At 39.3% G+C, this 26,459-nt stretch overlaps 2 protein-coding genes across 2 annotated transcripts; one reads left to right on the top strand and one right to left on the bottom strand.

The window, feature by feature from the left end:
* Positions 1–1,609: 1,609 nt before the first annotated feature.
* On the top strand, positions 1,610–26,044 carry LOC127792083 (protein-tyrosine-phosphatase IBR5). Its single transcript, XM_052322419.1, has 5 exons — positions 1,610–2,170; positions 21,248–21,347; positions 24,394–24,451; positions 24,738–24,844; positions 25,458–26,044. Exons 1-5 carry the CDS (start codon positions 1,934–1,936, stop codon positions 25,769–25,771), a joined length of 816 nt encoding a protein of 271 aa, XP_052178379.1. The 5' UTR covers positions 1,610–1,933; the 3' UTR covers positions 25,772–26,044.
* Positions 10,838–17,917, bottom strand: LOC127792243 (high mobility group B protein 7-like). Its single transcript, XM_052322691.1, has 4 exons — positions 17,580–17,917; positions 12,238–12,815; positions 11,403–11,464; positions 10,838–11,331 (listed from the first exon to the last, which is right to left on the bottom strand). The coding sequence occupies exons 1-4, from the start codon at positions 17,915–17,917 to the stop codon at positions 11,107–11,109; spliced, it is 1,203 nt and encodes a 400-aa protein (XP_052178651.1). The 3' UTR covers positions 10,838–11,106.
* Positions 26,045–26,459: the final 415 nt, after the last annotated feature.

The following is a 26,459-nucleotide window of genomic DNA, read 5'->3' as shown; positions in this document are numbered from 1 at the left end:
GCAATCATTGTTAACCAATGACTTTTCTATCAATACCATTTTCCCTTTCTTAAATCCCGAATCATCTGTTGAGTTAGTAGGTATAAAATAGTGAGTCTAGAGACTTAGTAAATATAATATGCGTAGTAAATTAATCAGCATGATATCATAAATAAAAAAGAAGTGCATGTAAGCCCGTTAACTACACTTAACTCAAACTCTAGGTGACCCCTAGTGGTTCATTCTAAGATAATAATAGCCTTGGCCATAGCTCCCTTATGTAGATGCAAATTGACAAATAAGAAATAGATGAAATGTAGGCAAAACAGATGGGTGGTAGATGAAGCACTAGGCCTATTCGAAACGATGCCGTTTTGGTCTCTAAAAACTTATTAGAATTAGCCAAAATTCTCTCATTACACGTGAGCCCTTCCGTGGATCAAACTCGTGACCTTACCCAGCACACATGCATGCTCGACTGCTCGTGCTAGCCATCATCCTTACCCTATATGTGCGCACATTTGCATTTAAGGGGACCCTTAGCCCATTTTCTAAAAATCGCACCACAACCCCCAAATCTTCCAAAATATACACACACCCAAACCTTATTTTCCCTTATTTCACTGACGCCAAAAAATTTGCAGGATCCACCATTTTAATTTATTCAATTATTTCATTATTTTCATAAAATATTCCTAAATAAAATAGTCAATTGTCCTAGTTACCCATTTCTTCAAAATAATATAATTTATTATTTTTCTTTAAATTATTAAATATTTAATAATTATCTCAAATACTGGAATCATTAATTATTATTTATTTCTAAAATTTTGAAATGTTACAAGCAAGATGGATGACGATTAAAAATTCATCTAAGCCATAATGCATAACTCAAACTTTAAATTTCTAATTGCCGCTTAAATCTATTTGATTCTAAAATATTACTTTTGAACATTTAAACATGATTTTTTGTAATTTGTTTCTAAATAAGCAATTGTGTTAATGAATAGTTGTGCTAGTTAGTATTGTGGTATTGGATTTGAGTGCGATGAATCTTAAACTCATATCATAATCACTACGCGGTCACTTATCATTACTAATTAGATTTAAAAAAATAAATAAACTTATAACACTATTATTAAAACTTAATAAATGATCATGTCGATGTTAATAATACTATTACGTTAATTTATTTTTTAAGTGGTTAAAGACTTATCGCTTAATATGAAATTTGTTTTATATGACTTATCATTATTATTGAGAGAACAAAAATGTTAAATTTTTAAAAACACTAATTAAGATGCACATAATCTTAAATAAAAAATATATTTTGATTACATCTCATCATGAACCTATTAATTAATAGTAGATATATCATATTTTTAAAAAAATTATAATTAATAAAAAATTAAAATATTTTTATTACACCTTATCTTATCAGCTAATGTGGCATGATTACACATTTGAAATCACAAAATAGATTTGATGATTAGGGAAAACTATTGTGAAATTATGAAGTCCGAAGGGACAGCCCACGCGCCCTTTGACTTCCATCAACGAATCTAACCCTATGATTTGCACACGAAGACAAACGATTCATGTCTAGAAACAGCTAATAACGCAGACATATCTGCGACGACCCCACCCCCACAGCTCGACAACGAAATTCTGAAGTGTTCACTCGCTCAACCCCATCAAAAATCAGTTTCAAAATATATATTTGTGTGCGTGTATATAAATAACTACCCACGGCCCGAAACGGCCAATCTCGTTGCACCACTGCTGAGCTCAAAGCCGCGAGACCCTTTAGCTCCGCTATCAAATTCCCAAACTCTTCAGTTTCCGATCCGTTTGAATCCTTGCAATCCAGGGTCCAGAGGCGAAATCGTGATCTGGGCTTTGGCTTTTTGGATAGAAAGTGGTCGTCTTGGTCTCTGGGTCCGAATCGATCGGTATGAGGAAGAGGGAGAGGGAAAACCCTTGTGGGATTTGTGGGCACTACCACAAATACGAGGAAGGCGAGGTTTGCGGCGTTTGCGGCCACCGGATGCCGGCGGGTTCCGAGAAAACTTCAGTCCCAGTCAGTGCTTTTCCGTCGGAGATCTTGCCCAAGTTTCTATATCTGGGCAGCTACGACAATGCGTCGAGGTCAGAGCTTCTCAAGACCCAGGGGATTTCTCGGATTCTCAACGTGAGTTTCTGTCTTTTATTACCTGTTTAGCGTTTCCTTGGGTTCTTCAATGTCGATTAGTTGATTACAAGAGTTTTTGTGCTGTTTTTATGGATAGACACCCACTACAAGTTTTCAGATGATAGACGATAGCATTAATTCGTTTGAATCTCTTCAAGTTAGTTTACCGATGTTTAATACCTGTAATGGATGTTATCCTAGACATAAATAGTGACAACAATTGGAATCTTTTGAAGATATTATTGGTTATGTGAATACGATATTGAATTTGGTAGTGGTCCCAACGGGTTGAGCGGGTGTCTAAACATCTGTGGTACAACGTGGCACCTATGGAACCTATCAAGGAGGCACCCTTGTTTGCAAGAATGAAAAGATCGGATAGGGAATTTAGGAGCTGCCAAATTCCAATTGCCAGATCTCTGTCTCCTGTCTGGTTTTATTAGATGATGATGCTGTTGTTGGTTGTCGTTCTTATATTTGATGGTTAATGCCGGCCTATAACTGTGACAGTATGTGTCTACCTCTTCAGATGAAATCCTACTACTAGATGGATGTGGCTCATGGAAGAGCATAATGACACTTGCGTGTGAAGAAGGGTTGTGGATTGAAACATATTTGTTGGATTTGGTTAGATCTATGGCATCAAGGCTACTATTGACTTGGTAGAGTGAGTAGAAGTCGAAGCATTGGGGATGAGGATTGATGAGGCTAGTAATTTATAAGGTGGTAAGATACTGGCTTTGGTGGTTGAGCTAGAGATGGATGGCAACTAGATAGTACTTAAAGGGATCGTGCCAGATATGAATGGCCAGTATACTGTTATTTTAGATGGAGCTTGCTTGATACTACTCGATCTTGTGGGTTCTAAGTTTTGGAGTAATGTTTGGATATATAGCAACAAAGTAATAAGATGCCCGAGGACTTCATGCCTGTAGGCTACTTTCTTGTTTCCCTGCTTGATCTCAAGATTGGAGGTTTGAGTGAGGAGCAATTTTAGGGGTTTCCTCTGGCACATTTCATTGATGCATTTGAGGAACAACCATTTGAGAAGGAAAGTTGAGCGACGTGGTGACTTGAGTTGGCTATTTGCAGTTGAATAGAGACCTAGATGCTTGTGGGCCAAGGTAGTCAAGCTCAAGCAACTCCTTGACAGTTTCAGGGGAGGGTAGTGAGGGTGTAGGCTAAGCTTGAAATGTGGACTCTAAGAATAGAGGCAAACATAGGGGGACAAGCTGGAAGGGAAGTCGAGACGTGGGTTGACTTGAGTTGGCCATGGGTACGCAGAGAGAGATCTAGGGGTTCCTCTGGGCAAGGTAGTCAAGCTCGAGTAGCTTCTTCAAGGTTTTGGGAGAGGGTGCAGAATAAGCTTGAGATGCTGACTTCAAGGACTAAGCCAATATAGAGTGGGATTAGGATCTTTTAGACAGGTCATTATGTTGTATTTGTATCTAATTTTGACATTAATGGATATCAAATACATTCATTTATCATCATGTGTCCTTTTTGTTGCCTTTATTATTATTTATGAACAAAATCTATGTTGAGATTGTCTTGAATTCATATTTGGATAACCAACCCAAAGTTAATGAACCACATTAAATCTGTCTTTACTTTTTGATTCTGTGCAAGCATGACAAAATTTAGTCTATTTGTCTGGTTTTCCCAACAAGTCCTAACAAATGGTATTGGGGCCCCAACAACTAGAGTTTGTTTGTTTACACAGAGTTTTAGATACAGTAAATTTTCTGTTTGGAGGAGAATCTTTCTGGTTTTAACTTTTGATTAAGCAACCCTGTGCAATCAATTTATGCGAAGCACCAATATTCTGCTTTGTTTGATCATGTGCCAAGAAAGCAATTGTAGCAAGCTGCAAGATCTAGGCATTTGAAGCTTGCATCAGCAAGCATCCACCATTAAAGTCCAAAACCTCAAGAAATTATTTGGTGCCTCAGGGGCACTAAATAAGCCAAACCAGTTGGTGCAACAAATTAGTCTATTAATGGATCGAGTCCATGGGCGATTGGCTAAATCTGCAGCTAATGCCTTCAAAGACTTCCATCCTTGTGGACCTATGTTTAGGCTAGGGCTAGTTAGAGAGAACCCTAAACTCTCTTGCACACAAAGTATGCAGAAAAAAAGAAGTTTATCAAAAAAGATGCAGTTCATCAAAAAAAGAAGTTTATCATTCATAATGAACTCGGGCTGCCCATGCAGTTTGAACGTCTTATCAAAAAAGATGCTGGCCATAGACGGTGCCAAAAAGGGATGGGATAAGGGGATAAAAGTGAGCATATTTTGAGAAATGATCTACCACCACATAAATGACGCTCTTTTCATGAGATTTGGGCAAGCCTTCCACGGAGTCCATGGAAACATCGGCCCAAATTTGCTGTGGTACAGGAAGAGGCTGCAATAACCCTGTTGGCTTCAAGTTGTAATACCTCATATTTTTGTGTGATTACCACATAATTTAAGTGAGTTTTAAATACCGAAAAATTGGCTTATAAGGGCAATAAATGATCGAATCAGCTGCAGGGAGTGCCTTGGAGCTTAGATACCTAAGGAAAAAGGTATGTCGTTGACGAGTGTCTCGAGGTGAGATTTATGACGCTGAAAGAAATCGAAACATAGACAATTTTCGATACAGCTAAATTACAGCCCAAAAAATCGAATGATGGTAAAGGACTTCCGGAAAGTCAATGGAACCTTGAGGAGGTTTATATTTTGCGTAATGAACAACCCTTAAGTGGTTTCAGGATGAAACAAAAGGGTTTGTGATCAAAACACGCATTCAAGCCTAAGTGTAATTTTCAATTCTAGTTGAAAAGAAGTTGAAAATGTTCTTTTTCCAAATTTGTTGGGTCAATTGTGAAGCGTGAGACTTAGGGGTTCACGTTGTAAAATATCAAAGTCTAAGGACTTGAAATGAGGCCTAAAATGCAAAAAGAATTTGCAAGGGAGCAAAAGTGTAAATATCGAAACTAGCAGTAGCATGGCCGATCTGACCACCACACATGGGAGCCAAAATCCGGCAATGGGACAACCGATCTTGCCAGGGTATGGCCAAGCATGGGCCTAGGAAGCGTATGGGCAAAGCTATGGCCGTTGATTGGCCGAAGAGAGGCTGGATTTTGCCTATAAATATGCAAGGGTTTCGGCCAAATTTGAAGCATCAAATCCGAGCATTCGAGAGTGTTTTTGAAAGATTTGATAGAGGGCTATTGCTCTAGAGGTTTTGGGGATCATTTCTAGAAATTTTGGGAGGATTTTCGTGATAGTTTAAGGGGGTTTCGAAGGTGGCCGGGAAATCGCGACGGTGGCTGGAGTCAGGCTGTTTTGGCTGATTTGGGGCTCTTCTGGTGATGGTTTCAGGCTAAGGAGGGCACCCGTGGAATCGACTTGAGGTGTAGATCAACATGGGAGGAAAACCCAACAAACGTCGGTGGCCGGCACCGGAGAAGATGACCGGCGCGTGTGGTGCACGTGTTGGTCATCACACATAGTACATGCGCCTGGCGTGTGAAGGCGCGCAACCTATGGGTAATTTCTGATTTTTTAAAAATATTTTTCTGAAATTATTTTATGAATTATAGTGTTGAAAAATTTGGGAAAATACTTGAAGAGGTATTTATTTTGGGATTATCGAGGGAAAAATAAGGAGAAAATAGAGAAAATTTTGTGAAAATAGGGAAAAATAGATATTTATATTCATTTGAAATAAATATGATGTCCAGGGATCGTTGAGGCTCAAGGTTGAGTAAAAGTTCGGTTATTTGAGGTTTGGCATGAGAATCAAGGTTATGCACGCGTATTGAGGCATTCTGAGTATGTTCAAGGTGAGTGGTTTTTCTCGAAAACTTATACGTATTATGTTTTGCCTATGTTGAGCATGATATTCATGAAGGTTGCTAAGTTATATGTAATTTATGTGCATCTTGACTTATCTGTACATGTATTGTTGCATCGATAGTTGTGATTTTTTACTTAACATGATATTGTTGGCATATCGATACTTGTGAATGGGATGAGATGTCGCCTTGATAGCTGTAATTTTTCAAGGGTATTGCCGGAATAACATACAAGGGTCTCCTGTGGCGTGTGTGCACGCTGGGATGATTGTCTAAGGTTCCGTATCGGGCTGGTTTGTTAGGAAAGTTACACTAGAGCATCTGTTTGTTCATGTCTTTGCATCATTTATTCATGCAACTATTTTTAAACCCTCACTAGAAAATTCATCTTCTAATTGGGTTATGCCCTTAGAACATTCAAACGTTCCAGTTGGGACTTGTAGTTAAGGCAAGTAAGTGGTTGACATGTAACGGCACGAGATGACGTGTCCGATGAGTTTGACAGGTTATTCCAATATTTTGCTTCTTCATGAAGATTCAGATATGTTTTAATCATGTTGAGAAACTTATGTTTTGATGGTGATCAGTCTCGGAGAAATAAAGAACGTTATGTATTACGAATGATGTTTGAGAGTCGATCATGTAATACTGTTATGGTTCAATGTTATTTTGAGGTATCTTTTGATTATATCTGAGGTACTCAGTTGTTACATCTAAGGGATGGTTCTCTATATATTTTGTTTGAAGATGTGATGTTATACTATGATACGTTTTCCTATGTTATGATTAAAGTGCATATGGTCATATATCATATCAAGTTTCGATCTTGCTTCCACATATATGATGATATGTTGGGGATTTTCTTTGCGATACGGAACTTGAGGTGTTAAGAAAGGTATCGTGGAAAGAGTATGTATTTTTATGTTGAATCCCAGCATAGTGACACGCCTTGGAAAAACGGGGTGTTACACAAGTGTTTAGTCTTATTGCATTGAAGCGACACACAAATGAACATACTCCTGTCTATAGAACTTCATTCCCTGCCAATGAAAGTCCGACTGCACCCCATGGAGGGTCTTTTAGTATCCCTTATGGGTCTGGTCATGGAAGCTGGAAACCACCGTCTGTTTGAGGGGGAAATCAGGATGAAGATATACCATTTTTTTAAACAAAATTAGGCTGTTATGAATTTCCCAAGGTAGGCTGAGTTCCCCATGCTGGATTTTAGTCATTAGGTTTCCCATCACTGCTGATTCCTGAATTTCATCTTGCACGTAATAAAAAATAGTTAGTTAAGACATAGAGACTGCCATAAGAACCCTCGCATCTTGATCACAGCAGGACAATGTGTCGGCAACGACGTTTTTTTTGTACCCATGTGAAGCTCAATGGAGAATTCATAGCTAATAAGTTTGCTTTCTGCAGTGGAGAAGAGATAGTTTTCTGTTCTAGTAAAATTTTGAGGCTGTAATGGTCTGTTCATACCAGAAAAGATCTTCCCCGCAGGTATGGTGTCCAATGCCGAATAGCCTTCACCAAGCCCATCAATGTGATAGGCCACCGGTGTACCGGACCTACCAAAGATGCCACAAGCAGCAGCAAGCATGGAGGTTAGAATAGGGAATCAACACATACAGGTGTAACAACCAGCATGTGCGCATGGGAGGTAGAATTGTAATCCACATGCTGAGGGAATAATCAGCATGTGCAGCAGGGGAATTCGGTTAGAGAGGAGCAGAGGAGAGGTATAAATAGCCGAGAAGAAGAGAAAGAGGATGGCTGGTTTTTGGGTAGAAAATTCTGGAGAGTGAGGGCCTCTCAAATGCTCTAGATTGTTCTTGTTCCTTGCTGGTAATTACTGAAAGCTATTGATATTGGGTTACAATATTGGATAACTATCAGGGATCTCATCACAATGTTACGATCCTAGGGTTTGGCTAGGGTTTTGGAAGTAAATTGGTAAGAATGCGGGAAAGAAAGAGCAGAAAGGGAGGGAGAGAAAGAACGGAGCAGAGGGAATTGAGGGAGAAGAGAGAGAAATCTAGGGAGAGTTAGGAGAATTGAGAGAGGGAAATGGAATTCAATTGTCATTCAAATCATGCCATACTCTAACTACCCCAGCCTATTTATAGGCTTACAATTGGATATACTAACAGCTATAACAGCAATACAATCAGAATAAAAATATAATCCGTATGACTATTATATTCTTGGGGATTCCTTAGGGTCGTGACACCGGCTTGCTCAACTAATCTACCCCTAAAATCACACCAAACCCTCCTAACTCGAGAACAAACAAATCAGCCCAAAAGGTTCTCTGTCCCACTGTAAACTCAACGTTTCTGCACGACTCGGTGCTTCATACTCATTTTCCATTTGCCACCATGACTGAAAATCCCTGCTTTCCCTCCTTAAGTGCAATCAAGCGCGCTGCTAAAGTAAGGCTCACAAAATTGTGGGTGCTGCCTGAATCAATTAGGACAAGGGCTGGAGTTCCCATTATCTGCACTTTGACCTGGATAGTTTGGGATGTCATCATACCCATAATGACATGTAAGGATATGGCAGGTTCCGGTAGACAGACTCCTTCCTCCTTTGGTTCACTGTCCTTCTTTACAACCAAATCAATGCAAAACAACTGCTTACAGCGATGGTTTGGCGTGAATACCTTGTCACAGTTAAAGCACAACCCTTTGGAGCAATGTTCTTCCATCTCTGCTCTCGTTATCCTCCTACGGGTCCGTGTACTTGATTGCTGTGCCCCCAATTGATTACTTGGTGGTGGTCGCCCTGTTGGACACCCAATAATCGGTTTAGATTCAGTATTCTTCTGCTCATAAATCCTGGCCAATCGCATTGCCATGGCCAGATTTTGCGGCTGCTGGACTTTGACATCTATCCTTTTGGATCCTTGTAAGCCACCAATATACAGCTCGACCTTTTGGGTTTTAGTCATCTTTTCAGCCCACGCCAGCAGCTGCTGAAATTTCCCCTGTAATTTGTGACTGATCCAGTCTGTTTTAATTTCACTAATTCCCCAAATCAACTTCCTTGAACCGGGGGACTGAAATGATCATGACAGAGTTCCTTGACCTCATCCCAAGTTAGCACTTTAGCCTCGTCTTCAAAGTTCAATGTCAGGACCCTAGGATGTATAAGAGCTTATGGTAGGGTTGAGTATATCAGATTTATCCCTCAGGAGTAGTAGTTAATTCTTTTGTGTTGTTAGGGTAGTTATCTTGTAATCTGTTGAGTTGTTAGGGTATCTTGTATTTTCTGTTAAGCTGTTGTAGTAGCTATATAAAGCTACTAGGCTGTTGTAATGTGGATTATCCAGAAATATCAATTGAACATCTGATTTTTCTCTCTCCAAATTATCTCTCCCTCTCGGACCTGTCTCTTCTCCCCCTCAGCTTCTCTTCCTCTCTTTCTCCCTTCCGATTCTCCCTCTATTCTCTCTCTTGGTCTCCCTGTTTCTTCCTCCTCTTTCTGTTTCCCCCTCTCTTTCTCAAATTCTGCCCTAATTCTACCTAAAATTGGCCCTAATTCTCTGCTGAAACCCTAGAAAACCCTAGGGTCATGACATTCAAGAACCAGATCTGTGTCTTCCCTTCCAAGTGGAAGGTGGCTAGGCCTACTTTCTCTTTTTCTGCAGTCTGCTGGTGCCGAAAGAAGTGCTCACACTGGTTAAGCCAGGGTAGGGGGGTCCTTCTCGCCATTATAACAGGGAACATCCAGTTTTGTGTAGTGGGGCACAAATCCTCCTCCAGTCCCAATGACCCAAACAGGTTCCAATGACTGCTGTCTGGTCTGGTGCACACTTGCCTCTCCTACACCCGACGTTGCAGAACCTCCCTTAATGGCTTCCACCTTGTACATGAGGGTTTGGATCTGAGCTGACATGTGTTCCCGTTCTGCTGTCTCAATCGCCTGGTACTCCTCCTGCCGTTGTACATTCTCACCATACTTCTTCATAAAGTCCTCAAAAGCCTGCCAGAAACTGTTGTCACCCATGGCTGGCTCTGATACCAATCTGTTAACGGATCAAGGCCATGGGCGATTATCTAACTCTGCAGCTAATGCCTTCAAAGACTTCCGTCCTTGCGAACCTATGTTTAGGCTAGGGCTCATTAGAGAGAAACCTTTGAACTCTTGTACACAAAGTATGCAGAAAAAAAGAAGTTTATTTTCTGATCCCTTTGCAGTACTCACGAGATTATTCATAAGAAAGCCCTGAAGACTCCTATTTGAACACTGCACCTGCTAGCAACCAAATTTTAAAAAGTCTCCTACCACACAGAGACTCCTAGTACTGATGAAAAATTGACAATTGACAAAATAGGAATGGGAACAAGAATAACTCTAATCTAATCCTTAACCAAACCCGGAATAGGCATAACCTATTCAGTTTTCTGCTTAATGTTCCAATGCTTATAGGTGTTTTGAATTGGAGGTCTAGGATTCTTGATCATAACAGTCACAAGGTGCCACCTGACACCTGTTCACATCTGTAATGAGTTAAAAATCCAATCACTTGAGACTTCCTATTTAAACACTTGTATTACAGATTTGAATTTACCAATTACAACAGTGATTTTTCACCCATGAAGACAATAATTTCCTGCCATTGCCGATGTTGTCTCTCCCCTCTCTTTTTCTCTATCTTGGGTTTGTTGTTCTTCATTGTGCATGCCACACTATTGCTGAAACTTCCCTCCAAGGAAAATCATATTCAACCATAGTTCTGAAACGTGCGAGGCGCAAAGGGTCCTGGAGTCTGAGGCGCGAGGCGAGGAGTGCCTTTGTGAAGTGAGACGCACATTTTAGAAAAAAAACTCAAAATCTTGTAAAATCATAAAAAACTATCAAATTATCAATAATAACACATGCATATCATTAATGATTCATTATCTTCAAATTCTAAACTAACATCATCAAAGTTAATTCATTCATCATGCAAATTCTAAATTAGAAACATCATCAAAGTTCAAACTTAAAGTCTCAAACTCAAACAAGTACCAATCATCATGCAAAGTTCTAAACAAACATATAAACACTACAAGTCCACAATCAATAAAGAAGTTTTAATCAATCATCAACATCATGGTCAATATCTTCATCATCCCCTTCAATCACCCCTTCATCTTCTTCTTCCTGTCCCAATTCTTCTCCCTCTTCCAAGTCTTCATCATCTTTGGTCTCTGTCTCACTTTCCTCCTCCTCTTCAATCACTTGAGTTACTTGCCGCTTTGAAGTTGAAGTCGAAGTTGAACCCGATTGTGATCGAGTTTGTTTAATACATTGGGTCTTTTCCTACTTTGAGGCAGCTCCTCCTCCTCCTCATCATACCCTTCACCATATTGAAAATCATCATCTAACGGTGCCATATTTCGCTCATTCTTGTTATTCTTCTTCTTTTGCATGTATTCTCCAATATCTTGTTTTACTGATGGAGGACATTTTGGACAAGTTTTAGTACTCTCCACAATCAATAAACACTATAAGTCCACAATTAAGAAAATGTTTTCATTTTGAAAAATGCTATTTTTCTAAGTTTGGAAGATTAACGCATTATAAGGAGACATATAAGAAAATGTTTTTATTTTGAAAAACTATCTCCCGGTATTTTGATAGCTAATATTCATTGTTGTTAAAATGATTTTTAATGAATTTTTCAAGAAATAGTAGGTATGTATTTTGGGGGTGGTAAAATCGCTAAATCCTGAGTTTGTACTAAAACCAAAATTCTATTTTCTTATTGTTATGGATTTTGATTTTTTAGATATTTTTATCGAATCCAAATAGGGTGTACTTTCCTATTTGCATTTATGTATTAAAGTAAATGGAAGGTAAAATATAAATAAAAGAAAATATGGACATTTACTTGAACTAAAGAAATGTAAATATGTTGTAATGTATGCATGGTGAAACTGAGAAGAGGGGATGAATTGGGCTGCCTAGGTTTTAATTAAAACCTAGGTTTCATGAGGCGTGCCTTTTGCCTCGGCGCCTCATTGTGCAAGGCGAGCACCTCACTGAAATAGCCTCGCCTCGGCCCAGGCGAGGTGCTGAATTGGCGCCTTAAGGCGCCTTGCACCTAGGCGCGCCTTTAACAACTATGTATTTAGCATATGATTGGTAGAATCCTTTCTATGTAGGAGAAGATTCCAATTTATCTTCATCAAGCACAGTCTCAACCTTTGTTTCTTTTTTCTCTACATCTCTCTCCATTATCTGCTACATTTCGACCATTGTTTTTAGACTTTAAGGCATTGTTATATTCCTCTTTGAGCTCTGCAACTCTATCCACATAAGGCTTTTGCCCCCATTTGTAATGGACTTCCACAGTTCCACATCTCACCCCCTTGGCAACCATTGACACAATTTTGCAACCTGGATTTGCTTCCTTGAAACTTTTACTGAATTCATCCATGACCAGGAAGAAGGCAGTTGGAGGATGCTCAGGAGCATTCAGATCTTTGCCTTTATTTCTTTTCCTTCTTGGCTTTCTTTGTGTTTGGCTCAGCATTTTAGCTTTTGCTCTTTTTTCTCGGATGCTGTATACCGAATGAGATTGTTCTGCCATTTGTGCATCTAAAGCCCTCCGCATGTGAGCCTCTATTTGATAGTCAGGCCAGCCAAGCAATAAGATGAGCATCTGTTTGTTGCACTTTTCAGAAGAAGCGAATGCGCTGCCATTGTGGGTGCGCTTGAGGGTAGAAGAGGAGGACAAATTGAAGACTTGGACTCTTTTGGTGTTATGGCCTCTGGGCTTTGGTTGTGTTGTTATTCTCCTCCTTCCTCATGTCCTCTTGATTCCAACCATGTTCATGCAGTTAGAAGAAAGAGAGATAATTGACAGACAAGCTGGAAAGTTATTGTGTTAATCAAAAATCTCATGTGTTGGAAATAGGAAATCTCATGTGCTTGGCTTTCAAGAGTCATTACAAATCTGTACATGTGACACATTGTGGTTGGGCCCCAACTGGTTTGTCTTATTTGGTTCCCCCGAGGCACCAAATAATTTATCCAAGACCATGCCGCAAGCAAAAGATTCGTTTTTAAATCCAAGGCAAACCTTTGTTTATTATTAATATCAAGCAAGGTTCAAGCAAATTGAAACTGGTGAATGACAGGCTGTGAAGTCAAGCTATCAACGAAACCTTTGTTGTCACTTGATACTCTTCACTGTTGCAGTTGAAGAAGCCCAAGTTGGTCTACCATAGAAGTCTAGCTGTTGATCGGTCATTAGCGAGAGGAGACTTAGACTCACTGCCTTCGTCGCAGAGGTCTCTCTTTTGTTCGGATTAAGCTAGGAAAGAAGACTCTATTTTGGTTTAGGCAACACAGATAGCAAGGAAGTTTTTATGCCACTGTTTTGGTTGTAAACCACAAGTCCCTTGTTCCTTTTGATTGCAAGGAAGTCCTCTGTTGCCATGGCCATTGACGAAGAATAGAGGAGGAGAATCCAACAAGATTTTTGTCATCTGCCATTGTCTTCCAGCTGCTAAGACGACGGTGTTGTTGTCCATCATATAGGAGAGGATTTGCTACTGAAAAAGAAGGTGAAACCCATCACCTAAACTTTTGGAATGAAAGGAGAAGAGAGCATTAGGTTGCAATACGAAGATTGAAAGAAATCAGATTTTGTGTTTTGATTTGTTTGATGTGCGCAACTTGAGGAATTTTTGTCAAATCACTGAATCTAACAAGGGGTATTTGAGGGGAAGTCTTCCAGAAACCAATGGGAATTGAGAGAAAGGAGAAAGAGGGAGAGATAGAGATAAGAGAGAAAGGGAGAGAGAAGAAGATACGAGAGAAAGAAGACAGTGGGAGAGAAGGAGACAGAGGGAGAAAGGAAAAGAAGAAGATACGAGAGAATTAGAGAGAATATTCAAGTCTATTTCATTCGTGCCCCCTCCATCCTCATTTTGTGGCTCAATATATAGGCTCACAACCACTATACCATGTGCGGTACAACAGATTTGTAATCGTCTCAGCTACAGGGCAAAAAGAGAAAAGACAAAAAGTGAAATATCCATAACAGAAAATAAAAAACAAAATTACAATAGCTATCCTTGGCACGGGACAAATGTAACATTCTAAAATTTGGAGATAAGTAATAATTATTAATACTAGTGTTGAGGTCATTATTGAATATTTGGAGATTTAAGGAAAAATAATAATTTATGTTGTTTTGAGGAAATAGGAAGTTAAGGTAATTAATTAAATTATTTGGGAATATTTATGGAAATAAGGAAAGATTAAAATAAATTAATTTGGTTGAATTTATGAAAATTTGGGGTGTAGGTGAAATAAGTCGAAATTGGAGTCCAGGGTATGTGTGAATTTTGGAAGTGCTGGGGGTGCTGGTGTAATTTTGGGAAAGAGCGAGACGTCTCCTTATAATAAATTTAGGGCGCTTAATTAATGAGGGAAGCAACCAGCCCAACTGGTTGCGTGCGTGTAGGTGATGGTGGTGGGTGCAGGTTCGAGTCAAGCAGGAGGTAGCGCGTGCGAGAGGAGATGGCCAATTATTTTGGCTAAGAGGCAGGGCTGAAACGACGTTGTTTCGGCTCTGAGGCGGTGGCACAGTGTGCGGCTGCCACGTGGCCGCGCCTCAGCTATTTGTTTTGGCCAATTTAAAGGCCGATTTTGGCCTTCTCTGAGCCAGATAATAAAGAGGAAGACGAGGGAGAAGAAGAAAGGCTCGGACAGCGCGAGAAAGGGAGGAAAAGAGAAGATTGGGGGAAAAATAAAAGGGGTTTTGAGATTATTTTGTGACAAAAATACTCAGGTAAGTAGATAAAATTACTAGAAGAGCTATACATTTAAATTATAGATTTTGTACGGTTAGATTATATAGTTTATGCGGTTAGATTTAATTAATTTAAGGCACGATTTTATTAATTGCTAGGAAACGTTTTACTTCGCATCGGGAGTGTAGAAAAGGCAAGAATCGGCCAAGTAAAGGCAAGCTCCTAACCCTCCCCTCATGTTCTTAATTTCTTGTGAGAGTCTCCGTGGTTTCTCGTATTTTATCCCCTCTTTCACCGTCACTCGATTCTACGCATTAATAACGATAATCCACGCGGCAACCATTCCATAACTTGTATGTTAATAATGGGTCTATTGGTGATTAAATAAGTAAATGATGTTTTGGTGTCGTTCATTTTGTTCCTTCGCGGGGCTTTGTATCGCCCCACTTTCCTTGGGAATGATGCCGAACCCGATGGTTTAGGTTCTTAGAAGAGTTGGAATGGATGATAGGGTTATGTTAAAGGGTTTAATGAGAAAAGTGAACGGTTCACTAACATGATAACAGATGAGTAGAAGAATAGTATATTGATGATGGTGTTCCAAGTGTACGATGAGTCATGAAGGGAGTTTGTGAAATGCTGAGTTTAATGATAACTATGTGTGTTTTAAGGGTATGGGATACAAAATCGCTGACTGTCGACCGTGGATAGTGGCAGTTGATGGCTGGATGTATGGGGGCCAGTCATTGGCTATTATGATAAGTGCTAGACAAGTCAGAAGAGCTGGTACTGCCAGATTCCCGTCTTGATTTTGTGCATATCATAATGTGTGTGCTACATGGGATTGGGTTGCACTCACTGGTGGGACATGCTTTGTGTGTGATGGGATGTGTGAACATTTGCATGACCCAGTTGGTTTAAGAGCCAACTGGGGTACTTTAGGTGAGCCGGTGCGTGTAGAGCATATCGCATGTGTGAATTCCTATGTGGGTGTAGTATGGCTTGATGCTTGATTTATGGGGGGGCCTTGTCATCACGTTTATGCTGCAAAAGCCATTGCATTTCCTACTTGTTGCATTGCATGGTGAGAATGTGTGGCTATAGGTGATGAGTATGGGTGATGGGTGGTGCCCACCACGGAGCGTATGCCGTGGAAGTGGCCCACAGAAAGACCTTAGGGTGAGACCTATGACAACAGTAAGACCTTCATCAACAGATTATGTTGTAAGTGACAGGAAGGGACGTGTAAGGGAAATGGTATAGTAGCCTATGATAGGCTGCTAACAGGATTGTATGTTGGACTTGGGCGTTAATGTGTGTTTGATGTAGGCCCCAATGACCGTTTATGTGGAGTTTATCATATGTTTATGCATTTAGGGATAAGACAGGTATTGAACATGGCATGGTATGACGTTGCATTGATGTGAATTGCATGGGGTGTTATGGGAAGAGTTCTGTTTGTAACCTACAATCTTTCTTTCTAAGAGTTTGCTGAGTCTTGTGGCTCACGTTGCTTTCCATCATTCTAGGTAAGAGTATCGTGAGATTGCAGGTGCATACGGCAGAGTTGGATCCAGATCTTCGAGTCAGGATAGCAAGTGCAGAGTCCTCCCGAGACCTTCCGAGATTAGGTCTTGGGTGTCATTGTGCTTATGTTAGAGTAATGTTTTATATGTTTGAGATAGGTGTATTCTATGAAAGCCAGGTGGGCTCATGTTGTGAATGATTATGTAAGGATGATTATTAAATGTTACGTGATAAAGAGTTATGGTTTCTAAAAGGTTTGGGTGTGAGTTTTAATTTGTGTTATTGTTCAATATCATTCAAATAATGACCCTCTCACGGATCCTCTATGCGTGTGGAGGCTCCGGGAGACGGGCCGTTATAACAAATTTCCCCTCTTGAAATGTTTCTTGTCCCCAAGAACTTATTATCGTCGATCCATTGTTCCTCTATCCAATTCTGACGAGCTCTCCTACTTTGTTGTCTTCCTCTAAACCTTCCATATTCAACAACTATCTTTTGCATTGGTGGCCCACTGAATTTGTCCCCGCATTTAAAGCATTATCCGAGTCTTCTCCTTAACTTCATAATAGGAGGTTCGGTTGCATTAGGATGCTCTTTTCCTGGAGTCTGACTTGAGGCTATCATCCAAGCATTTTCTCCCACGTCCTGACTGCTCAGAGGATAACCTTCTGTTAGAGTTTTGTGCTTTTTAAAAATAACATCCGATGCAAGCTCCTGTATCTTTCCTTCTCAGCTACTTGTTGCATTGTTACCGGCTGTATCATCCTCACAATTGGTTTTAATTCGTCATTCAACCCACTTATGAAACTAGGCACAAAATATGCTTCATTCAAGGTCAGATAAGATAGGATCACTGATGATTTCAGCTCCTCAAACTTAGTTTGATACTCTTCTACCGACCCTTCTTGCCTTAGCTTATTGAATTCTTCAATGATCTCCCTCCTAGTTTTTTCCCCAAATCGCATACATAAATCTTCCACGAATTCAGGCCACCTCCATTCCCCTCTCTTCCCGCTCCACCCTTGAAACCATAAATCGACCACATCGTTCAGATAAGTGGCTGTCATGTTGACCTTGTTCCCCTCAACTACTCAATATTGGTAAAAGAAACGTTCGCACCTTCTTACCCACCATCTCGGTTTGTCTTCTTCAAATACGGGGATGTCGAGTCTCGGTATTGGAATTGGGTTAGGATTGATATAAGCATCCCTCATCACTGGTTCCGGTTCCCATTCTGGTTGCTCCTCTATTCCCACCTAAACTGGGCTGCATTGCCTAGTTCGGCCCTCAGCAAGTATCGGAGCCGGATTGGCCCTTGGCAGAAAATCCGCCGGTAGGCTCGCATTAGGCAGTCTGGAGAACAGGGTCAAGACTGTGCTTAGTTGCTGCTCGAACCCAGAAAATTCCTCCTGGAGATGGGAGAAATCTTTTCTTAGATTTCCCTCCACTACCATCGTTTTTGCTCGGCTTCGACTCACTTCTTTTTGGGTTTGACAGAGGCCCAGCTCCATTGTTTCTAATCTCTCCTTGATCTGCTTCTGGTTCTGTCGGATGCCCAGCTCCATCGCATCCAACCATGACTCCAACTGTTTCATCTGTGTCCTTTCCGCCATCACTGGGTTTGCCTGCTACCCAACTTGCTGGAAAAGTTGACGGAGGCAGTTGATCGTCTTCGCCCAGGTGATCTCCAACTCACTGATCCTAATCGGTGCACACTTCTTTCCGAAACTGCCTAGAATTCCGATTGCTCAGAATCTGTTGCTCATCGGAATTTCTAAACTGATTGGCCGAGAATTGCCAGGCTCTGATACCAATTGTCAAATCACTGAATTTGACAAGGGGTATTTGAGGGGAAATCTTCCAGAAACCAACAGAAATTGAGAGAAAGGAGAAAGAGGGAGAGATAGAGAAAAGAGAGAAAGGGAGAGAGAAGAAGATATGAGAGAATGGAGAGAAAGGAGATAGAGGGAGAGAGAGAAAAGAGAGAAAGGAAGAGAAGAAGATATGAGAGAAATTGGAGAGAATATTCAAGTCTATTTCATTCATGCCCCCTCCATCCTCATGTCGTGGCTCAATATATAGGCTTACAGCCACTACACTACCATGTGCGGTACAACAGATTTCTAACCGCCTCAGCTATAGGACAAAAAGAGAAAATATCCCTAATAGAAAATAAAAGACTAAATTACAATAGCTACCCTTGGCACGTGACAATTTTGTTGCAACTATTATGAGATTGAAGACCCAAACCACCACCAATCTGATGCACCCACCAGAAAGTTTGTAGTCCATTGGAGAGACCATTTGATCATCTGCTGAAGCCATCACAGAGGGAAAAGTATTGGAAAAGCCAACATGAAAGGATCAGCAACTGCAGAACTTTTCCATTGTTGATGGGAGAGCTTCATTGCTGTTGCTCTCTACTAGCATATCACCTTGAAACACTGTTGATCAAGGTTGGACACCCTGATTTGAAGGCTTTGTGCAAAGCAATATAAACTAGGTAATAGTATTTTGATTAGATTGATTTGGGGTTTTTTTTGATTTAGCTCTTGATTTGGGTGATTTTTGGGTGTTTGTAGATTGGTTTGTACCATTGATCCATTTGGTATTCATTGAGAGTTCAATTCAGAATCCTATCAGCATCTCCTTGGCTGCCTTGACTTGGCCATTGCCCTGTGGGCGGTAAAGCATTGACTTGTAGTTAGTAATGTTGTAGGAAGCAGGGAGCTGTCCAGTTTGGTGGTTGATGAAGGGGGTTCCATTATCTAAGAGGTCTCTCATTAAGTTCATGAACATGTGGCTTCAGGTGGAGGGTATTTCAATTATGTAGTAGGGGTCTAGTTGAGGGGTTATGTTGTTTGAGATATTTTTATTCTAATGTTGGACAAGAAACTCAAGCTTCTTAAGGAATGATTTTTGAAAGATGGAACACGGTTGGATAACAAACTCTAATACATTACGTGCCATCTCAAACATCAAAATATAACTTTTATAATTATAACAAATCTGCAATATTATATAAAAATAAGCAATTTTAAGTACGTGTAGTTGTAGCAAAGCTAACAAAGACAAAAGATATAGTTATCAAATCATAAAATATAAATTATATTATATTAACTAGAAAATATATATTATGAATTAAATATATAATAATTAATATAAAAATTTCCAGCAAACAACAGCTGCAAATAAAGTGAGTTTGAACTTTGAATCTGAAAAGTTATTTTTGAAAAATAAAATAGAACTGTAAAACCCTAACCCTAGTACATTATACACAATCTCAAAGACTCTAACAATAATGTAAAATAAAATAGTAAGTTAGTAACAATAAAAATAATAACCAAACAAAAGATTCAAAGAAAAAAAGCTGCAGAAGAAGAACACTGAAGGAAGGACCAAGCTGCAAAGGCACAAACAGTAAAAAGCTGCAGAAGAATGAAGAAACCAATCTGAAATTGGTTTTCAGAGGAGGGATGGCCACCTGTCATAAGAGAGCCTGCAGGTGGTGAGCCATTGCCGGAAGGATTGGCGACGTGCCGTCATGTGCCAAGAGTTTCTGGCGCATGACGGCTTGGTTGAACCTCCAGAACAGCTTTTGAAGTCTCCTCCCTGAAATCTACAGTATTATTACCCTATAATCCTATTACGTAGAGAGACCTTTTGCATCCCTTCAGCCTTCTGCAGATAGCTCTTCAGTTTCCTTCATTTTTTTCAGATTTGTGGCACTTGACGCTGGTGCCCCTGAGTGAAGGAGCCTCGCCTAGTAGTAGGCGAGGCTCTTCCCTAGCTCCCTGTGTTGCTCGCCTAGGCACTCACCTTTGACTACACTGGAGTAGGAATGTTTGGTTCCATGGGCAGCCATGTCCTTGTACTCCACTCCAGTATCCATCTTTGGAGTGGGTTGAGTCCCCAGTATCTCCCCTAGGGAGTGATTTTAAATGGATCATCCTTTTGATGGGGAGGAGTTCGTGACTTACAGCCCATTAATGCTGTCAGTCTTCCTATAAAGCTGACTAGAGCACTCTCAGAAGGCTTTCATGGGAGGTTAACATATTTTCTGTGTTCTTGTCATTAGAGTTTGGATTCCAGACTTCATAGGAGGAAGCCTAGGCTGATTTCTAAGTTGATCAACTATGCGTGATCCTTCAAGTCTAATTGGGAAAGAAATAAAAGACCAACTAGGAAAGAAATAAACAAAATATTTTAATTTCTAGATTTGTTCCTAGATTTGTACCAACTAGTTTTGGGATTGGTAAATGCCTACTTGGTAGGTGCAAATTGAAGTATTCTAAGAATTGGTTTCAACATATAAATTCACAAAATGAGTTAATTCAAATTTTGAGAAACATTAATCAAAACGGATGTTTAATCTCCTACATTTGGATTAGTTCATTTTCTGCTAAGAAAATAAATATGTTTAAATTTTCATATGGAAAACACATAATATATTTTTTTGGGTGTGCATTTTATATTCTAACACATCCATTCATCCCATTTGTGAATGAACCAATTCAATATTTAGCCAGGTTCACAAATGAAGGACGACCAAATTGGTCTAAATCTATTGCTGATTATTTGTCTTGGTTTCTTTAGCATTGTTATTATATTTTCCTCTCTTAATCATCCATTTGTGAATGAATTAATTCAATATTAGTCAAGTTCACATATTAAGAATGACCATGTTGGCCTAAATGTTTTGCTGATTATTTGTCATGTGGTTTCTTTAGCATTTATGTTTTTCTCTTTGTTTGTGAAGACTAATTTGATCCACTATTTTTTTTTTCTTCTAGAAACAGAGATTTTGAAAGTTGTTTCTATACCATTTAGCTCATGAAAGTGAATTGCTTGTAACTGGTGCAACATGGTTTTTATCTTGCTTGTATCATCCAGATTAACCTCGGCCTGAATATGCTTCTGTTGGTTATGTTGTGTGTCTGCAGACAGTACCTTCTTGTCAAAATCTTTATAAGAACTCTTTTACCTATCATTGTCTCCAAGATGACAAAAGTTTACCATTTGATGATGCGATCCAATTTCTAGGTGAGTGCCTTCACTGACTACTATGAGCCTAATGCTGCTTGTTTCTGATTTTTTTGCTTCCTTTTTTGGCAGCACCTCATATTATTCATACCATTATGGGTTTTAATTGTTGAACTATTTATATTTAACTTAAGGTGTATGAATTGGGGCAAAACATTTATTTTTTATTTATTTATTTATTTATTTATTTATTTTTTTTGGGGGGGGGGGGGGTGGTGGTGGTGGGAGTGAGGGGGTACAACTCACTAACAAGGCAATTATTATGAGGCCATAGAATGGCAGTATTGGATCAAGTTCTGTAGTAGCTCAAAATTGAATGGAAGTCTCATTACATTGTGGATCCTGGAAGAGCTCAGTTGAAGGTCTGTTAACTACTGTGTCCCTAAGCGACCTTGAGGCGAAGGTGTGACTATAGTATCCTGTCCTCCAAGTGGTATTTGAGTTCTCAGCTTTAATTTAATGCCAAAGGAAGTTTCTTTGCTTTTCCTCAAGTTTCTTGACAATAAAACAATGACATGAATAGAGTTGGAAAACTTGACAATATATTATTGACTAATGTGAATTTTTTTTTGGAAAAACAGTACTGTTTCCTGGCCCCCAAATTCCTCTGAAATCTCTCAATTACAGCATCTCTTGTATATATACTGTTACATACAACCTTCATATGGCTGGTGGACTTTGGAGGATTGGTGAATGTGATCATTTTATTGTTCTGAGGATGGTTTGATTGGGACTGCCATTTCAAGGAGGAATGGGTGGCAAAGAAAGTTGTGCAAATAGGGAATGAGAAAGGTTCAGGTCTTCATGTCTCTTTTCCTTGGAATATTAGAGAGGTTGTTGAACAGGACTTGGATAACCGATTGAGGAGTTGCATGAAAGGTGTAGCTCTAGCAAGATTTTCAACTTTGCATTTATCGTCATATTTTCAGAAAAAAATGATATTGTATCCAAGTGTGAGGGCTTTTCTGCCACTAACATTAGGTGGTTGATGGCAATAATCTGCTTCATCTATTTTGTTTATCATGGAGGGTAGAGTCTGTACACTTGCAAGTGAGATTGGAGAGAGAATATGTTCAAGTGGGTTGGAGTTTTCTTCCTTCTGCATGCATAGGAGATTTTGAAAGACTTAGGAGTTGAAATACCTTTCTTCTTCGTAGTTTGTTTGGTTTTGCTTTGTTTTTTTTAGTCCTTTTCTCCTACTTCTCTTTTAGTTCTGTTCTCCATAATTTTTATACTAGCCAGCTTATTTTCTCCCCCTTTTGAAGCTCAAGATGGCTTAGGCATATTATTCTTTTCTACATCATTGCATCAACGGCATGGAGTATAGGTTCTTTGTAAGGCTGCATTGAGATGTTATGCACCTAAGGTTACTTAATATGAAACATTGCCTAATTATAAATGCAATTTGGATTTTGATTAAGGGATTTCCTAGTGCACGAGACTCAATCCTTTGTGAGGGTTGGCAGAGAGTTTTATCTATATGCAGCCTTACTATTGATTTGCAAAGAGGTTGTGTCCACCACTTGAACCTATGATCTTCTAGTTACAAAAGCCAATCTTACAATTGCTACCAAGCAATTTGGATTCAAACTGAAATTAATAATTGACAATTTATTAATAACTTAACGTTTGGTACATTCACGTTGTCTAGTATATGATATTTTTGATGGATAAAATATTGAATCATTACATCTTTCTCCCATAAATACCACAGAGTATAATCCAACAAGAGAATGAAGAGAAAAATAGAACTGTAAGACGACCAAAAACCTAATTATAAACACTATTAAACTTTGGTCTTTGATCTCCATCATTCTTCCCACGCAAAACTTTTAATCTGGAGAGTAAAGAAGGAAATTCTGGTAACTCAACTATCCTCAATAAAGATAATAAATTGTTTTCAAAAATTAAACTTGCTTTAACATCTTTACATTTATTTCATTTTATGTGATATCTCCATTCTCCATCATGTGAAGAAACAACACCTTTGAATCTCAATTCAAGTGGGTCCATCATGTTAGAATATGAGCAGTGATATGATTTAGCTGTTGGACAATCCTAGCAATGGGTAGTTTTAGGGACCAATTGGATGACTTAGAAAGTTTCTCTGAGAATTTGCTGATTGTATAACTGGCTAACCGAGTGCAGTTGACGTAAGCTAAAGAATGACCAGATACATTATGTTCTTTACAGGAGGATGATCAAAGAACCCATTAGAAAACCAACAACAGACCAAGAGATAAAATTGATATAGGATTAATCATCTAATTTATAAAAAGTGCCAACAGGTATAAATAGATAAGAAATGTGCTATTGACAACTGCTCATTTAAAATAGAAATGGTTTGTTCTTTTTGTTTAAATTGTGGACCAACTACTTGCCTAGTTATACTGTTAAATCTGCAGAATAAGCTTTTGCCACCTAAGATATTTCTTAGTTAATTTCATAGAATCACCTGATAATAAGGCAAGAGTCACTGGATCCTGCTCTTTGAAGGTTGTTTTGTCGTCAATTTTCTTGATCTCCTACCTATTTGTCAATATTATTGTCTACTCCTTTGAAATGGTTTTGCTTCTTTACAGAACTTGTCATCCAGAACTTCTGTAGAACTCTATTCCATATTTATTCTTGTCTCATGTTCTCTCTTGTATTTGGGTCATCTGTGTGCGTCAACCTCTTTCATTGATGGCAATGATCAAGTGCAGTTTTGTTAGACATTCCTTATTGTCAATTAAAATGGAAAAAAGTACCTAACTTCTGTTAATCTTTTCTTGTTTCTCCTTATCTTTATGGATCCAGTTATATGTGAACTTGAACTAATTTCACTCGTCATAGCTATAACAGGCTTATGCTGTGCCACAATAACTTATCACTTTTGATTCCACAGACTCCATTAACTGTAAAATTTAATTGTCCGTTACTGTCCACAAGTGTCTTTTACTGCTGGGTTGCATTAGAGTAATTTTTCTAATTTCCAGCATTGTTTATGCTTTCGTGCTTTGATTTGCAAACTTGGGCATGCTTAGTGCAACAATTTATTTTACAGAACAATGTGAAAAGGACAGGGTACGTGTTCTTGTGCACTGCATGTCTGGAAAAAACAGGTTAGATTTTCTTGGACAAACTTCTTTTATTCTTTTAGCTAACTTTTGTTTCTGTCAACATGCAATGTATCAATCAGTGTGACCCTTATTAGAATGTTAGAAAGTGGTATCATCTTCAAAAAAATGATGAAAGATCTGCCAGCAAGGTGGACAAATATGCAATTGGCTCACAAACAAGTGTTGTTGTCGTACTCTACTGGAGCAAATTAATTTAACATTTTCAATAGGGATGAGTCTTACTTGAGATCTTGTTTCTTTGGACCGTAACAATGCTATCCTTGCACAGGTCACCTGCTATTGTGATCGCCTATTTGATGAAGAGCAAAGGATGGAGACTTGCACAGAGTTACCAGTGGGTGAAAGAGCATAGACCGACTGTTGAATTAACTCAAGGTTTGTATTGATGCCATGTTTCTATAGACAGCTTGCATATACTAATTAATGAAATCTACTCATTTAGGGGATATGAGGGAATGGAACATGACATTTATCACACAAGATGCCTTGCTAGCTAAATTTTAATTTTGTTGCTAGATGCTAGTGAGTCAGGAGTGGATGTAGATTCAGAGGTGAAAGATGGGAATATTAGTAACTGCAAAATGTGGAAATTTCTTTATGTTGAGAATAATTAAAAGCTGGAGTCATCTTGTTTGTTGGGTTTTATCTTCATCTGCATTGTGCTTTCTTACGACATACTAGTAACTGGGGGAGCCCTCATCAATAATGCCTTCTCTTGAGAGGGACACTTCTGCCTTGGAAGAGTTCTTTTCACTATTATCTTGGTTCTCATTTCACGGGCCTTCAATTCTTTCAACACTAATTAGTGTCTGAAACTTGTCGGGCACTGTAGTTTCTCATCTCAAGGTCCTTATGATTGTGCATAAGATGGAAGTTATATCTTCAAAGCATGACAGCTTGTATTGTTCGATATCCTCAATTTTTCATATATTGACAAGCACAAGTTCTCACACCCCGACATTCAAACATTTTCATTCATGACATGCAGATGCCTACCAGCAATTACAGGATTTTGAGCAGAGGATTTTCGGGTCAATCGCCAGTACCACCCCTGCCTTGCCGGTTCTCCAGCCATCAGGTGAGACATCCTTCAGCTTTGGCTTCCCTAAGCTAAATGATCCAGTTCCTGTCCCTGCTTTCAACATTGGCACCGCGTCTATTTTCGCTCGCCCGGTCTTTGACATTCCTCCTCGCGAGTTCACCTTCGGGGCTGGCCCGACACACAACAATCTCTCGGGAGCCCCTTTTGGAGAAAGCCCACAGAATCAAAGCGGGAGCGACATATCCATGGACGGTTCTTGATTCCATGCCATCAAACTCCTCCTCTCCAACAGTCATCGTCATCGTTGTTGTGGTCGTCGATGGTAAGAACCAAACTGCATTCAGTTCTAACTTAACAAGTTTGAATGTAAAGTGGGGAACAAATACAGGCTTGCTGGTTTGTGAGTTTTAACCTTTTCTTGAATGAGATCCAATATCCAGATAACTGGAAGTTCGTAGTCAGTTACTGCCGAACTCAAATTCTTTCTGGCAATGGCATAAATGAAAGGCAAAGGGATACAGAATCTTTACTTAGTTTTGTTCAACCAACAAAAGCTAAAGCTAGTTCCATTTTCTTCTTCTACGCCTTTATCTGCAGATTCATAGTTCTGCAATAATTTGTCAACACTCCTCGTGCTGTGGGGCATAGTTGCAATCCAGAAGCTCATGGATGAGCCTGAACTAGTGGCCCCAACCCATAACATCATTCCTATCTATTAATCCGTTACCATTACTGGAAAGTCCTATCATCCTGTAAACCCTATGCTCCTCAGCAGCATTAAAAACTAACTTATCTGAGCCATTTGGTTGGTTTTGCATTGAAAATTTTGTTTTTTCAAAAATTATTTTAAAATTGAGAAATGATCTCTTTATAAAAATATATTTTTCTTCTAATCCTTCGTGGCCAAATGGATTGAAATTTCTATTTTAAACTAGAAATCATATTCAT

The sequence above is a fragment of the Diospyros lotus genome, chromosome 15, assembly GCF_014633365.1.
Source record: "Diospyros lotus cultivar Yz01 chromosome 15, ASM1463336v1, whole genome shotgun sequence".
Lineage (NCBI taxonomy): Eukaryota > Viridiplantae > Streptophyta > Magnoliopsida > Ericales > Ebenaceae > Diospyros > Diospyros lotus.
Note: the sequence above shows the minus strand (reverse complement) of the source record. Positions and strands in the feature narration are given on the sequence as shown.

Coding starts and splice junctions, on each gene's coding strand:
- LOC127792243 (XM_052322691.1), bottom strand. CDS start 17,917: ATGGCGGAAAGGACACAGATGAAACAGTTGGAGTCATGGTTGGATGCG. Junction 12,816..17,579: donor CTTGCTGAGGGCCGAACTAG/GCAATGCAGCCC, acceptor GACATGAGGAAG/GAGGAGAATAACAACACAAC. Junction 11,332..11,402: donor ACAAGAATGAGCGAAATATG/GCACCGTTAGAT, acceptor GCCTCAAAGTAG/GAAAAGACCCAATGTATTAA.
- LOC127792083 (XM_052322419.1), top strand. CDS start 1,934: ATGAGGAAGAGGGAGAGGGAAAACCCTTGTGGGATTTGTGGGCACTAC. Junction 2,171..21,247: donor GGATTTCTCGGATTCTCAAC/GTGAGTTTCTGT, acceptor GTGTGTCTGCAG/ACAGTACCTTCTTGTCAAAA. Junction 21,348..24,393: donor TGATGCGATCCAATTTCTAG/GTGAGTGCCTTC, acceptor TTTATTTTACAG/AACAATGTGAAAAGGACAGG.